This window comes from Halichoerus grypus, chromosome 11, assembly GCF_964656455.1.
Source record: "Halichoerus grypus chromosome 11, mHalGry1.hap1.1, whole genome shotgun sequence".
NCBI classification, from domain to species: Eukaryota; Metazoa; Chordata; class Mammalia; order Carnivora; family Phocidae; genus Halichoerus; species Halichoerus grypus.
The window spans coordinates 47,933,448-47,947,789 of NC_135722.1; the positions used below are offsets into that span (position 1 = coordinate 47,933,448).

At 44.6% G+C, this 14,342-nt stretch overlaps 1 protein-coding gene across 4 annotated transcripts in view; it reads right to left on the bottom strand.

Annotated features, from left to right (window-relative positions):
• PPFIBP2 (PPFIB scaffold protein 2) overlaps window positions 1-14,342 on the bottom strand; it is a 160,909-nt gene that overhangs the window by 99,775 nt on the left and 46,792 nt on the right. For all 4 annotated transcript variants that reach the window (XM_078058441.1, XM_078058439.1, XM_078058440.1 and 1 more), the window contains exon 3: window positions 7,075-7,277. In XM_078058441.1, coding sequence (XP_077914567.1) covers window positions 7,075-7,277 — 203 coding nt within the window. The remainder of the gene's footprint in view (window positions 1-7,074; window positions 7,278-14,342) is intronic.

The window sequence follows — 14,342 nt, forward strand, 5'->3', positions numbered from 1 at the left end:
GCTGCAGGTTCCCTGCCCACCTCTGCACTTGTCCTCACTCTGCTGCTGCTGGCTTGGCCTGCCTTTCCTTGGACTTCATCTGGAGCCCCTGAAGCCTCAGGTCTTTACGCAGGATTCCCCTGACCCGCATCCAAAGCCATGAAACAGCAGGCTAGACCTAGCATTTTTAGGATGAGAGGAGGCATCTGTACTGAACGGTTACAGAAGCCCCCGAGCTGCTCCATCTGGAGATGCTGCTGGTTCTGATAACTCTTGGGCATCACCCAGCGACCTGAGTCACCACCCTGGGGCTAGCTGGCTGTCCCCAATCCTGTGGAGCCCACTGGGAGCTGGAAGACTAGTCCTTCCTATGGGCTCTACCCCCAGCTCAGCCCTGGTTCCTAACCAGCCTCCATCCAGCCAAGGCAAGCAGGCATAGAGGAATAGTGACACCCCCTTCCAGGTCCTGGAAAAGTCCTACTCAAGGTCCAGCCGGATTCCGGGATGTGGCCATAGCAACACCAGCGCCCCCCTGCTTGTGCTGTATGTCGGGGCCAGGGCGCCTCCAGCCGTTCTGGCCTTCAGGACCACCTGGTGGGATTGAGGGGCTCTTGACCAGAAATGGCCATGCTCTCCCTGAGGGCATCATCCGCACTCCACCACAGGTCGAGGAGGCGGCTGCAGGGAAGTGAAGGAGGCCGCCCCTGGTGGAGCTTAGCTCCGTGTCCATCACAGCAGAGAGGCCTCAGCCCTGCAGCCAGGGCCTCAGCCTTGTCCTCTAGTACTGACCCTGAGCTGGGCCCGGTCTACCCAGTGTGAAGGACGACGTTTTCCTCCCCTGAGCTCAGAGAGGACAGCCCCACGGAAGCTTCTCTGCCGGTCAGGCCCCGGCTCACCCTGGACCCCAGGACAGTCTCCCTACAGAAGGGCCTTATCAGAAGCTCCCAGCTACTCTACCAACTTCCTGGAGATAGGCCCAGCATTCAGACACAGATACCACTTCCAGGACAAGGGAATCTGGGCACTTGGTTCCTTTCCTCACTGAAGCCCCAGAGAGGGTCCCCAGGTTAGAGAGCCCAACACATACTTTCTGGGCCCAGAGCCCACTTTTCCTCATTCTACTGCCTGCCAAGGAAGGAAAGACCCTGTTTGGGGCCCCAAATCTCTGGGAACTCACTCACAACACAGCACCACTGAATCCTGGGCAGGTCTGCTGCACTGGGTCTTTAGGAGTCTGGCCTGTTTCTAACCATCCCCAGGCAGAATCTTCACTGCTGCCTACCGTTCTCCATCCAGCCTGCCAGCTCCCGGCAGATGGAGAGCCAGCCCCACCGTAGAGAGACACAGCTGCCTGGGGTGCACTAAGACCAGGAGCTCCTTCTCCACCCAAGACAAAGGCAGGGACCGCACTCACCTGCTGTTTGTTCCTATTCGAGCCACCACCCATTCCCCCACACCCACCTCTGCCTCCACAGCACCTGTTCTCCTTGTGTACCCCAGATGCCGACATGGGTGTCTGAGGGTCCACAGCACAGAAGACAGTGTCTTCTACCACACGATCCTCTCACCACGCCCAGGGGCAGCTAATCCACAGCTGTGTGTAAATGGAGGGTCTTTAATTTCCATTTCTTTTGCACCTAACATCTCTTTGTAGGCCTGGAGGACTTGACTCAAAAATTAGGAGGAGGCCAGTTAGATTCTCTCCTTCAGGAATTTGAGTCTCTCTCTCTCTCTCTCTCTCTCTCACACACACACACACACACACACAGGGAATAAATGCAAGAGAGAAAACATGAAAAGAATTTGTCAACAAGAAGACTAAAATCAAGTCTAAAGGCCATGTGGCAGTTGCTCTGGGTGGTCTTTCTAAGAGCCATTCATGCCCCTCCCTCCCATCATGGTTCCTTCCGGACAGAGTGCCAATACTTGTTTCCCAGCCTCCCTTGCAGCTAGGGTATGCACATGTGAACAAATCTGGACCTTGGGAGCATATGGGAAGTCTGCTACAGGGCTTCAGAGAAAAAGATTTCCCTTCTTAATTACAAAAAAAAGAAAAGAGAAGAGAAAAAGAAAAGAAAGAAAAAAGAAAAGAAGAGAAGAGACAAGACAAGACAAGACCTGTCCCACCTCTGGACATGCTGCCTGGAGCTGCAGTCGCCATCTTGCAGCATTAAGCGATACCTCTGAGGAAACACCAACCCCCTAAGGAAGATGGGGCAGAAAGATGGGAAGAGCCAGAGCCCTTGCGGTCATCCAGAGCCACTGATTTGACCCTGGGACCGCCCATCTTCTGGGTATCTTGTAAGTGACATATAAACCTCCTTACTGTCTATGCCACTTCTCCGGAGAAAGAACCACCAGCTGATAGAGAGGTCACGAGGCTGCGCTGGACCACACCGGGCCAACAGATGACCAAGCAGTAGCGGGGGGATACGGCAAAGCCAGCTGACTAAAGAGGAGAACAGCACAAACACACAAGGAACGCAGAGGCATAAACACTGCCTGCCCGATCCTTCAAGCTGTCTTATTAGTTCCTATTCTAAGCCACATGTACTTTTTTAAAAAATAATTTCACTGAGTCTCTGTGGTTTAAAGCAGTGTGTCTCAAGCTTTTAATGTGAATATGAATCACTGGGAAATGGTTCAGTGGGTAAAAGGGCGGGGGCGGCGGGGTGCATATTCTGCCCTTTTATAAAGACACCAAGCAGCAAGCAAACTACCAGGGGATGACAAGGTTGCTGGTCCACAGACTATAATTTAAATGGCAAAGTCTTCTATAAGTACCAATCTAAAAGCAATTAAAAAGTACTGGTGGATTTGTTCACTACTTCGGGCTCTATTTCCATATGGGTACGACCTACTACGGAATGTGTATGCCCCCAGAATATAAAAGGACTTTAGGCTTGCAAGATCCAATACATAGACAGGCTGTCTCTGTCCAGAATCAAAACTTCACATCCTGTCCTGGTATCCTGGAATGTTTATATGAACTTTTGACCCACCCTCAAAGTACACCATTCATAGGTAACTGATGGCCATAATTACTCTAATAGACTCTGAATGCAACACAAAGTTCAGGAACCTCTTTCCAAAGGCACGCATTCCCCCCAACCACCGTAAAGAACCTCAAAACATCTACAAATCTTAATATAAGCAGTTTTCTGCAACACATCTTGAAAAACCAACAACCATGTTGACTGCCTTTGGATCAAAAAATAAGAATCCTTTTTTAGTAAGTTATAGAAGTTAGGTCCGTATTTCACACCACACACTAAGAAATATTGCAGGTTAGCCCTAAGATATAAATCAAACCATAAACTTACTAGAGAAGATACAGGTGAATAGTATTCGATTTGAGGTTAAGAAAGGCCCTTCTAGGGATAAAAGGAAAACAAGAAACCCAAACAGGAAAGATAGTTAATTACAATCCTTGTAAAGTTTTGTCTCAAAAGGCACCACAAACAGCATTTAAAAAACAAAGTGAGGAAAATGCCACAAATAAAGCAAAGGGCTTTAAAAAGGTCAATATAGAAGAAAAGCACTAAAATCCTAACAGGAAGAGGAAAGAAGAGCATAGAATATGAACAGGGTGCGGTAGGGACACCCATGGTGATCTCTGGGGTGTGTGGGAAGAAAAGATTAGTGCTACTTTTTTAACCTGACCCTTAAAAAAAAATCTCTATTTGGGGCTTTGTTTTATAATTTACATATATTAGGACAATACTGCCTATATAAATATGAATGAATGGAAATGAATTTTTTTTCCAGATAGGGTAGAGTTCAAAACTTTAGAGACCATATAGAAGAATACTAAAAAAAAAAAAAAAAAAAGAGTGTTTAGCCTTCCACTAGGCAAAGAAATGCAAAAGTGGTAAAAACACATTTTTTCCCTAAGAAATTAGTAAAACCTTTTTTTTTTTTTTTCAATCTTAGTGATTGTTGTTGATCAGGATGTACCTCAAACCCTGCCAGTGAAAATATAAATGAGTAAAATCTTCCTGAAAAGTGGTTTGGAAAAAATGTGTCAAAGGCTTAAAGATATTAATACCCTTGGATTAGAGTTGCCAGATTTAGGAAACTGCATGGGACATACTTACTAAGATTTATCCATCACTTATCTAAAATTCTAGTTTAACAGAGTATCCTGTATTTTGTCTGTTAACTCTATTTAATTCCACCTTTAGGACTCTACCTTATGGAAATATCTACAGAGAAAGACAAATATTCCTGGACACTCTCTGCAGCACAGCTATATATTGGTGAAAGATTAAAAAGAACCTAAATGTCAGTATTAGAGAAATGGTCACATAAATTCAGGCATGTCCATTCAAGGTAGAAGTACGTAATCATTGTAAACTATGCAGTGAGGGATAAAACCACGAGCTGTTTTCCGTACTCTGGGCAGACTGGGCTTTTGCTGGGGAAGCTGCTTCAGTGAATCTCTTGGTTATGATGGTAAAGGTCCCGAGCAAGCTGAGAGGGGACATTTAAAACCAGAGGCTAAACTGCTCTGCAGCCTGATGGCAGGATTCAGGGAATAGTGGAGGAGGCTCTGTCTGGAAGTTTCCAACGGGCCCCCGGCACATGGTGACAGGCCAGCCCAAGGACAGAGAGAGTCAACAAGTGACTTTAGGAGAATTCTGGCCGATGGGTAGTGGGAGCAGTGACATCCGATATCCAACATTTGGTTTCAAGTTTTTGTTTTCTACACACAAACATTCCACATGTAAGCTCACCTTCCCTTACCTGCCATTCTGAAACCCCCAAAGCTCTGAAGACCAAAAGGTTTTGTTTTGTTTTGTTTTTAGAAATAATGTTGGTGCCAAACTTATTTGGCAGCCTAACTGGACCTGAGCTAACAGGAGAATATTTATAGTCTTTTTTTATCCCACTTCATCTGGATATTCATATGTTTTGCCGAAGAAAGGTCAATGCGTTCCTGCTCCATATCTGCTAGAGATAGAATATATTCTATGGTATAGATGCATGGTCTTGCCCTTCTGAAGTTTAGTAAGTTCTGGGTTCCAAAATGCATCTGGACCCAGGGTTTCAGATGGAAGGGCTAAGGACCAGTAATTCTCTTGAGGCGTCATCAAGTTCCCTTTAAACACTGCAGCTGGAGTCAGTCGGGCGAGCAGGAACGGAGGGGTGGGTATGGGTGAACACACCCGGGGGAAAGTGGGCCTTGGAAAGCTCAGCTGTCCGCACACGTGGGCAGAAGATGGTCAGAGGGACTGGAGAGAGGCCAGGCACAGCCTTGTAGAGCTGGAAGTATGGGAAGAGCCAGAATTCCTGACGGAACTCCAGGGAGGCAGAGACCCTTCTGGCCTGGGACGGGAGACAGAAGGAAACTCTGAAAGCCCCCCTGCGAAACCCGACCACAGGTTGGAAAAGGGGGGTGGAGGAGCAGATGCGGCCTTCTGTCTGGTCGTGGCACAAGTCTGAGAGACCACCAAGGACAGTCTTCACTTAGAGGTGACACGAGGCGATTCTCAAACCTAGATGGCAACATGCCCTCCAGAGACCCATCCTGAGGGCTTCCCCCCCTTCCCCAGGCAACATCCAGCCGTATCCCTGTTGCTGCCTTCACAAATGCCTGCAAACCTTGTGGCTTCCAACAAGGCAAGCACACGCTCTCACAGTGCTGGAGGTCAGAAGTCCCCAGTGGGTCTCGCCGGCTGGAGGCTCTAGGGGAGGGCCACCTTGCTAGCACCCTGCCCCTGGGCTCCTGACTTGCTTCCATCTGGAAAGGCTGACTCACACCGCTCCCACACCAACTCTTCCACTGTCTCCTTCCACTTGTAAGGACGCCGGGGACTACACCGGGCCTGCCTGGACAACCCACGCCGCTTGATCTTCCTATTTAAACTCTGCTGATTAGCAACCCTAATTCCCTCTGCTACCTTCCCCTTGGCCACACATGTACGGTAACATTCACAGGATCTGGAGATTAGCACACAGACGTCTTTGGGAGGCCACTACTGTCCCTACCGCACGGGTGTAGGGATGTTACAGAACACCAGGCAGGCAGCCTGCATACTGAAAATATTGAGTACCACATGAACATAATGAAGAATTCTTCAGTGTTCAGGGAGGCATGGGTAGAAGACTGTACTGACGGAGGACTCCTGAACAGAAAGTCATCTAGGACAGCTGGCATGTAACCTGTCTTATCTCAAATGACTTGGCCTCTGGGCGAGGATGTCTCAGTCTCCTTGGTTTCCAACATCAACCTCTACCTCCCAGTTTAGTGGGCCCAGTCCTGCCTTCCCACCTCGGTGTGTACTTTCCCGTTTGGAATCAGTCTGCAGGACTCTAGCTTTAGAAGACTACATTTTGGCTTTCATCCTCAAACTCAGCTCAGGCAATCCCATGCTCCCTCAAGCTTCCCAGCTTCCTCCCTCCTGCCCTGGAATGGTTGCATCTTAGACACGTCCTCAGCGGGGCAAGCTCCTCACCTTCCCCCATCCCCGAATATCACCAGGCTCTTAAAGTTGAGCAGACGGTCTCCTCAGGGAAGGAGACAGGTCACCAAAGCCATGTATTTACAGCTCTGGTTACTCATCTGCCTCCCTCAGAGACTAGCAGATGTGCAGCCTTGATCTAGAGAGAGCAGGAGGGGGGTCAGGAACACTGCATCCCGCTCTAGGGACAAAGTGTACCAGGGCAAGGAGATCTGAAGGGCAGGGGCGGCAGTGAAGGGCTGGGTGAGGGGACCAGCTGTTTTAAGAGACAAGGAGCAGGGGGGACAGCCAAGGATAGAGACCCCACCTGGGGATCATAATTTGGAAGTTGTACTTGTACTCCCGCAGGGAAGAACTCTCCTCTGGCCCTGGATGTCCCCCAGTCTCAGAGAGCGTGACTGGAGCCCACAGGCAGTCTGACCGTGCGGCTTCAGCTGCTGGCCTGGGGCTCCCCCCTCCTGCTGGAAAGGACCACCCAGTGGGGGCTGGCCAAAGCTGGATGGGAAGCAAGAAGAGGCTGGAAGGTGCACAGATGAGGTAATAGTCCCAGGCAGGGTGGCATTCCGTATGCCCCGTGGTTATGTGGTTACGTCCCCCAGTGGTTTCCCAAACAGGCCACGGGCCCACTCACCAAGCTCTCCTTTATGTAGGCAGCTGTGGGGCCCGGGATCTGGCTCAGGAGGGCTGCTCTCTCCTGAGGCTGCTCCAGCATCTCCAGGGCCAGTCTCAAGTCCTCAATGAGATGGAGCACTGGAAAGGGGTTCGTGTGGGAGGCCGGGGAGGCCAGCGCAGGCTCACAGCTCCCGTCACAGATATCGGCACCTGTTTTAGCGCCTGGAACGAGAGAGAGGTGGGAACCTTGGTAAGAAGGGTGGACGCCACGGGCAAGGAATGGCAAAGAGGAAAGAGAGAGGAGATAGGGGACAGAGATGGATAGGAAGCCTCGAAAACCACTTCTGCCTCAGCAGAACCATTCACACAGCAAACTCGGCAGAAACCATCTTTAATCCTGGACTGGGCCTGCCAGGAAGAGACGGGACCAAGGTGGACGAGTTGCCCAGGGAGACTGATGTACAGAAGCTCACACCCCTAGACAACTGGGAGAACACAGCCAGCCCTGACCCTGCCCCCAAAACACGCTAGCTAAAACAACGAGCTGCCATCCTCCCGCCTTTAGATTCCTAACTTTAAGTTAACGCGGTAGGGCCATCTGAGCGGATGGCACCAAAAAGGCCCCCCTCCCTGTATGTGCATCCCTCTCCTCTCCTCCCACAGCGGTTCCCGACTCCGGGCTGGCCCCGATTGCGTCAGAGTGACGCAGTACCAGCCCTGGTGAGCGTTTCCAGTGGACTGGAATCTGTCTGGATCTTCCTACTTGGGGGGATCTCTACATCCCCTTATGGACTCACACTTTACAGCTGTATGAGTTACTGTGTAATCCACATCTCCTCACCCCGTCATGGGCTGTGAAGCTCTGAGGCCAGGGTCCCTGGCCTCCCGGTCCCTCCCACCCCCCACCCCCCCATGCTGAAGGGGCATCTGACTATCTGCACGCGTGCTTGGAGGAACAGCTAAGAGGGAGACAGCTTGGACTGGGTCAGCTCTTTCTAATTTCAAGTGTCCCAAACAAGATTGTTTTTGCCTTTCTGAACCTCACCGTTTAAGCAAACAAACAAAAAGTCTTCTTTGCATAAACACAGTGGTCTATTTTTCAGACCAAAAACTGGGGTGACACAGTCTGACAAAGGATTTCTGTGCTTCTTTCAGCAATAAAACACACTTCAGAAAATACGGTGTCGGCGGTGGAATTTCTAGGGCACTTGGATTGTTTATAAGTCCAGTAGGAATCAGGGCTCTGCTGGAAAATGTGGGCAATAGGGCCACCGCATCCCCAGTTACACGCAAGGCCTGACGTCTAAATCTAGGTCCCTCCACCCTTCTAAGAGCCAGCTTCCTAGTTGCCACGGCAGTCTTCACAAGGAAAAATCCACACAGAAGGAAACAATTACTATTTGATTGCTGGTTTGCTTTCTGAAAGCACAGGATAGAGGGAATTGTGGGTCACAATCCACAAACAAGTCTATGGCTCTGAGCTGGGAAAGTGCCGATTACCCACACTCCAGTGTGTGCTCAGCAGTTTCTGGGCCCTGCAAATCCAATGGAGAGTTGACTGGGAAGGGCCACAGCCGACTTCAGGGAAGAAAATAGACTGAAATAGGGCAAGACGCCCCCCCACCCCGCCCTGCGTCTCCAAGCAAATGCCGAGTAATCCCTGACCATCCTAGACATGTTCCAACACGTACACCTTCATACATGGAGGATAAGTCAGGCCAGTCAGGCCAGGGGGAGGTGGGAAGACTGAGATTTTCATTAACTTTATGTCACTCTGTGGTGCTGGACAAGTCTCTTCCTTTCTCTGGGCCCCTCCCTGCTCTAAAGCCTTGGGATGCTTCCCTACTGTTCAAGGTGTGTGTGTGTACACATGTGTATCTGTGCCTATTTTTGTATGTGATTTATGTATACACAAAATATTTAACCCCCCCCCTTTTTTTTTTTGTAATTTACGTCAACACACAGGCTCACAAAATGGTCCAGAATGGTGAAACTCCTAGGGCCCAGCATTAGCAAAGGCAAAAATCGCCCAGAATATTCAATTCCATACTCCACACATTCCCTTCAGATGATTAGCTCCTATGGAAAAATTACAACCACAGAGGGAAACGAATCAAAACAGAACTACCAGATACACCAACAAAGAAGAAAATATATGCCCTCATACTTGAGGATAGCAGAGCAAGATAAAAGAAGATAACATAACATATAACACAAAATATAAAAGATACAAGGTGTTATGCCCCAAATTACTTCTCAGAAAAGAGCAATTCACCTTATACTCAAACCCTAATAAAGTTTCTCTCTGGGGGCACCCTACCACTTTATTTTGAACAACAAAGCACTCTTTGGGGAAGATAGCAGAAAGGGTTTCAATTTTATTTGCACATTGAGTTTTACAAACTATAGATGCCTAGGCCCCACATCAGAGGTTCTAATTGGCCTGAGGTGTGACCTGGAAGAATAAAAAGCTCCCCAGATGATTTTAATGTGCAGCCCAAGTTGAAACCATTGCACTAGCAAATCACCACAATCAATACTACATTTTGATGTTTAGGGAGGTCTCTTGGGAATCTTTATTTTAAGGGTGCAAAGACTAAAGCTTAATACAGATTTAGTAATTATTAGAAGAAATAAGACCACATAAAATGGAAGCATAGGATTTTACTGAAAGCCTTTTAAATTTTTTTTTTTTTTAAAGATTTTATTTATTTGCGAGAGAGAGAATGAGAGACAGAGAGCATGAGAGGGAGGAGGGTCAGAGGGAGAAGCAGACTCCCTGCTGAGCAGGGAGCCCGATGTGGGACTTGATCCCAGGACTCCAGGATCATGACCTGAGCCGAAGGCAGTCGTACTGAAAGCCTTTTAATGATTACTTCCAAAGGCAAGTTAAGTAAGTATGTAGTAATAATTAGGGTTATTTATATATGCTTTGCTTGTCCTCTACTTGGGCTCATAGTGGGATTACGCATTTGCCCCTTAAAGTTACTTAAGGCCACATGCCTTCCTTTGGCCAATAAATAGCAAAAAGTCTTTAAGAACCAATACATAATTCCCCATATCTCTTCTACCTGCTCTGGCCTCTGGTAATGGTGGAGACTGAATCAGCCCATGTCCAAGAGTGATGATGACAGGGACCAGAGCTCCCAGCAGATCTAGGGGGAGCTTAGAATACGAACAAGAAATAAACTATGCTGTTTCAAGCTACTCATCTTTTAGGCTGTTACGCAGCAGTAACAGACAGTCCTATCTTCACTTATACAAAGTATGTATGTCATACAGTCACATATGTGGAAGATAAACTTTTCAAAAATGACCTTCTAATGGGTTCAAACTTAAGTGACCATCAACTTAATATAGGCTGCTATATGTGTAAGATGTTTACCACAAATCAAAAACTGGTAAAAGATATGCAAAAAATAAAGAGAAGGAATCCAAGTATATTAGTAAAGAAAGGCAGCAAATTGTGAGAAAAGAGCAAGAAAATAAAGGAACAGAGAAGAACTATAAAAACAACCACAAAACAAGTAACAAAATGGCAATAAGTACATACCTAACAATAATTACTTTAAATGCAAAATGGACTAAACACTCCAAACAAAAGACACAGGGTGACAGAATGGGTAAAAAACAAGACCCATCTATATGCTGCCTACAACAGACTCATTTCAGACCTACAGACACATGCAGATTGAAAGTGAAGAGATACAAAAGCATTTATCGTGCAAATGGAAGTGAAAAGAAAGCTTAGGTAGCAATACTTATATCGGAGAAAATAGACTTTAAAACAAAGACTGTAACAAGAGAAAAAGAAGGATACTATATAATCATAAAGGGAACAATCCAACAAGAAGATATAATAGTTGTAAGTATTTATGCACTCAACCTGGGAGCACCTAAATACATAAAGCAGCTAATAACAAACATAAAGGGAGTAATTGAGAGTAATATAGTAAGAGAAGGGGATTTTAACACCCCACTTACATCAATGGATAAATCATCCAAGCAGAAAAATAAGGGAACAGTGGCTTTGAATGACATACTGGACCACATGGAGCTAACAGATATATTCAGGACATTCCATCTTAAAACAGCAGGATACACATTCTTTTCAAGTGCATATGGAACATATTCCAGAATAGATCACATATTAGGTCACAAAACAAGTCTCAACAAATTTAAAAGCACTGAAGTCATACCATGCATCTTTTCCAACCATGATACTATGAAACTAGAAATCGACCACAAGAAAAAGTCTGAGAAGAACACAAATACATGGAGGTTAAATAACATGCTACTAAACAATGAATGGGTCAAAGAGGAAATTTAAAAGACATGGAGACAAATGAAAATGAAAATACAATAGTCCAAAATCTTTGGAATACAGCAAAAGCTGTTCTAAGAGGGACGTTTAATGCAATACAGGCCTACCTCAAGAAGCAAGAAAAATCTGAAACAACCCATTCTTATACCTAAAGGAGTCAGAAAAAGAACAAACAAAACCCAAACCAAGTAGGAGGTAGGAAATAATAAGATTAGAGCAGAAATAAACAAAACAGAAACTAAAAAAACAATAGAACAGATCAATAAAACCAGGAACTGGTTCTTTGAAATGATCAATTAATATTAATAAACCTTTAGCCAGACTCATCAAAGAGGAAGAAAGAGAGAGAGAGAGAGAGAGAGAGAGAAAGGACTCAAACAAAATCAGAAATGAAAGAGGGGAGATGAGTAACCGACACACAGAAATACAAAGGATTATAAGAGCATATTATGAAAAATATGCCAACAAACTGGAAAACCTAGAAGAAATGGATAAATTCCTAGGAGCATATAACCTCCAAAAATTGAATCAGGAATAAATAGAAAATTTGAACAGACTGATCACCAGCAATGAAATTGAATCAGTAATCAAAAAAACTCCCAAGAACAACAAAACAAAACTCCCAACAAACAAAAGTCCAGGACCAGATGGTTTCACAGGTAAAATCTACTAAACACTTAAAGAAGAGTTAATACCTAGTCTTCTCAAACTATTCCAAAAAAATAGAAGAGGAAGGAAAGCTTCCAAATTCATTCTATGAGGTCAGCATTACCCTGATACCAAAACCAGATAAAAACACTACAAAAAAATAGAACTACAGGCCAATATCTCTGATGAACACAGATGCAAAAATCCTCAAAAAAATATTAGGAAACCAAATCCAACAATATATTAAAAAAATCATTCACCACAATCAAGTGGAATTTATTCCTAGGATGCAAGGGTGGCTCAATGTTCACAAATTAATCAACATGAAACATCACATCAATAAGAGAAAGGATGAAAACCGTATGATCATCTCAATGATCTACAGATTTAATGTAATCCCTATCAAAATACCAACAGCATTTTTCACAAAACTAGAATAATCCTAAAATTTGTATGGAACCACAAAAGACCTCGAATAGCCAAAGTGATCTTGAAAAAGAACAAAACTGGAAGCATCACAATCCCAGATTTCCAAGTTATACTACAAAGCTGTAGTAATCAAAACAGGATGGTACTGACACTAAAACAGACACATAGACCAATAGGACAGAATAGAGAGCCCAGAAATAAACCCATGATTATATGGCCAATTAGCCTTTGACAAAGGAGACAAGAATATACAATGGGAAAAAGACAGTCTCTTCAACAAATGGTGCTGGGAAAACTGGGCAGCTACATGTAGAAGAATGAAACTGGACCACTTTCTTACACCATACACAAAAATAAACTCAAAATGGATTAAGGACCTAAATGTGAGACCTGAAACCATAAAAATCCTAGAGAACACAGGCAGTAATCTCTTTGACATTGGCCATAGCAACAGTTTTCTAGATATGTCTTCTGAGGCAAGGGAAACAAAGGCAAAAATAAACTACTGGGACTACATCAAAATAAAAAGCTTCAACAAAACTAAAAGACAACCTACTGAATGGAAGAAGATATTTGCAAATGACATACCTGATAAAGGGTTAGTATCCACATATATAAAGAACAACTTAACACCAAAAATCCCAAATAATCCAATTAAAAAATGGGCAGAAGACATCAACAGACATTTTTCCAAAGACATCCAGATGGCCAACAGACACAGGAAAAGATGTTCAACAACACTCATCAGGGAAATGTAAATGAAAACCACAATGAGATGACACCTCACATTGGTCAAAATGGCTAAAATGAAAAACACAAGAACCAACAAGTATTGGCAAGGATGTGGAGAGAAAGGAACCCTTGTGCACTGTTGGTGGGATTGCGAACTGATGCAGCCACTATGGAAAACAGTATGGAGGCTCTTCAAAAATTAAAAATAGAATTACCATATGAACCAGTAATTCCACTACTGGGTATTTATCCAAAGACTGAAAACACTAATTCAAGAAGACAAAAGCATCCTTATGTTTTTTGCAGAATTATTTGCAATAACCAAATTATGGAAGCAGCCCAAGTGTCCATCAACAGATGACTGAATAAGGAAAACATGATATAAAATGGAATATTACTCAGCCATAAAAAATGAAATCTTGCCATTTGCAACAACACAGATGTATCTAAAGAGTATAATGCTAAGTGAAATAAGTCATTCAGAGAAAGACCAATACCAAATGATATCTCTCATATATGGAATTTAAGAAAGAAAAGAAGAGACAAACCAAAAAAAATAGACTCCTAGCTACAGAGAACAAACCAGTGGTTACCGGGGGGGTGGGGGGTGGGGGGGTGGGGATGGGTAAAACAGGTGATGGGGATTAAGAGTACTTATGATAAGCACCAGGTAATGTATGGAAGTGTTGAATCACTACATTGTACACTTGAAACTAATATAACACTATTAACTACACTGGAATTAAAATTGTTTAAATGATATCTAATCATTTAGATGGGGGTTCTTGGGCATGAGATGAAATATCTTATAGTATCATATGTGAATTTTAAAAGTGCTGTATTTAAAACAACTTAAAAATAATGTTTTTTAAGACTTTGCCACAATAGCAGCATTAGCATTACCCAGGAGCTCAGTGGAAATACAGACTCTCAGGTCCTGTTTTGGCCCTATAAACATGGATCTACATTTTATCAACATCCCCAAATGCTCTACAACTTCTCTGGAACTATTCATAATGACAGAAACAGCATGTTAGAGATAAATGTAACACTTGAATAAAATTGTTAAAAATGTGCCACCGAGACAAGAAATCCATAAATATATTATTTTACATAAGTACTTATAAATACACGCGATTAAACCAATCAATTAA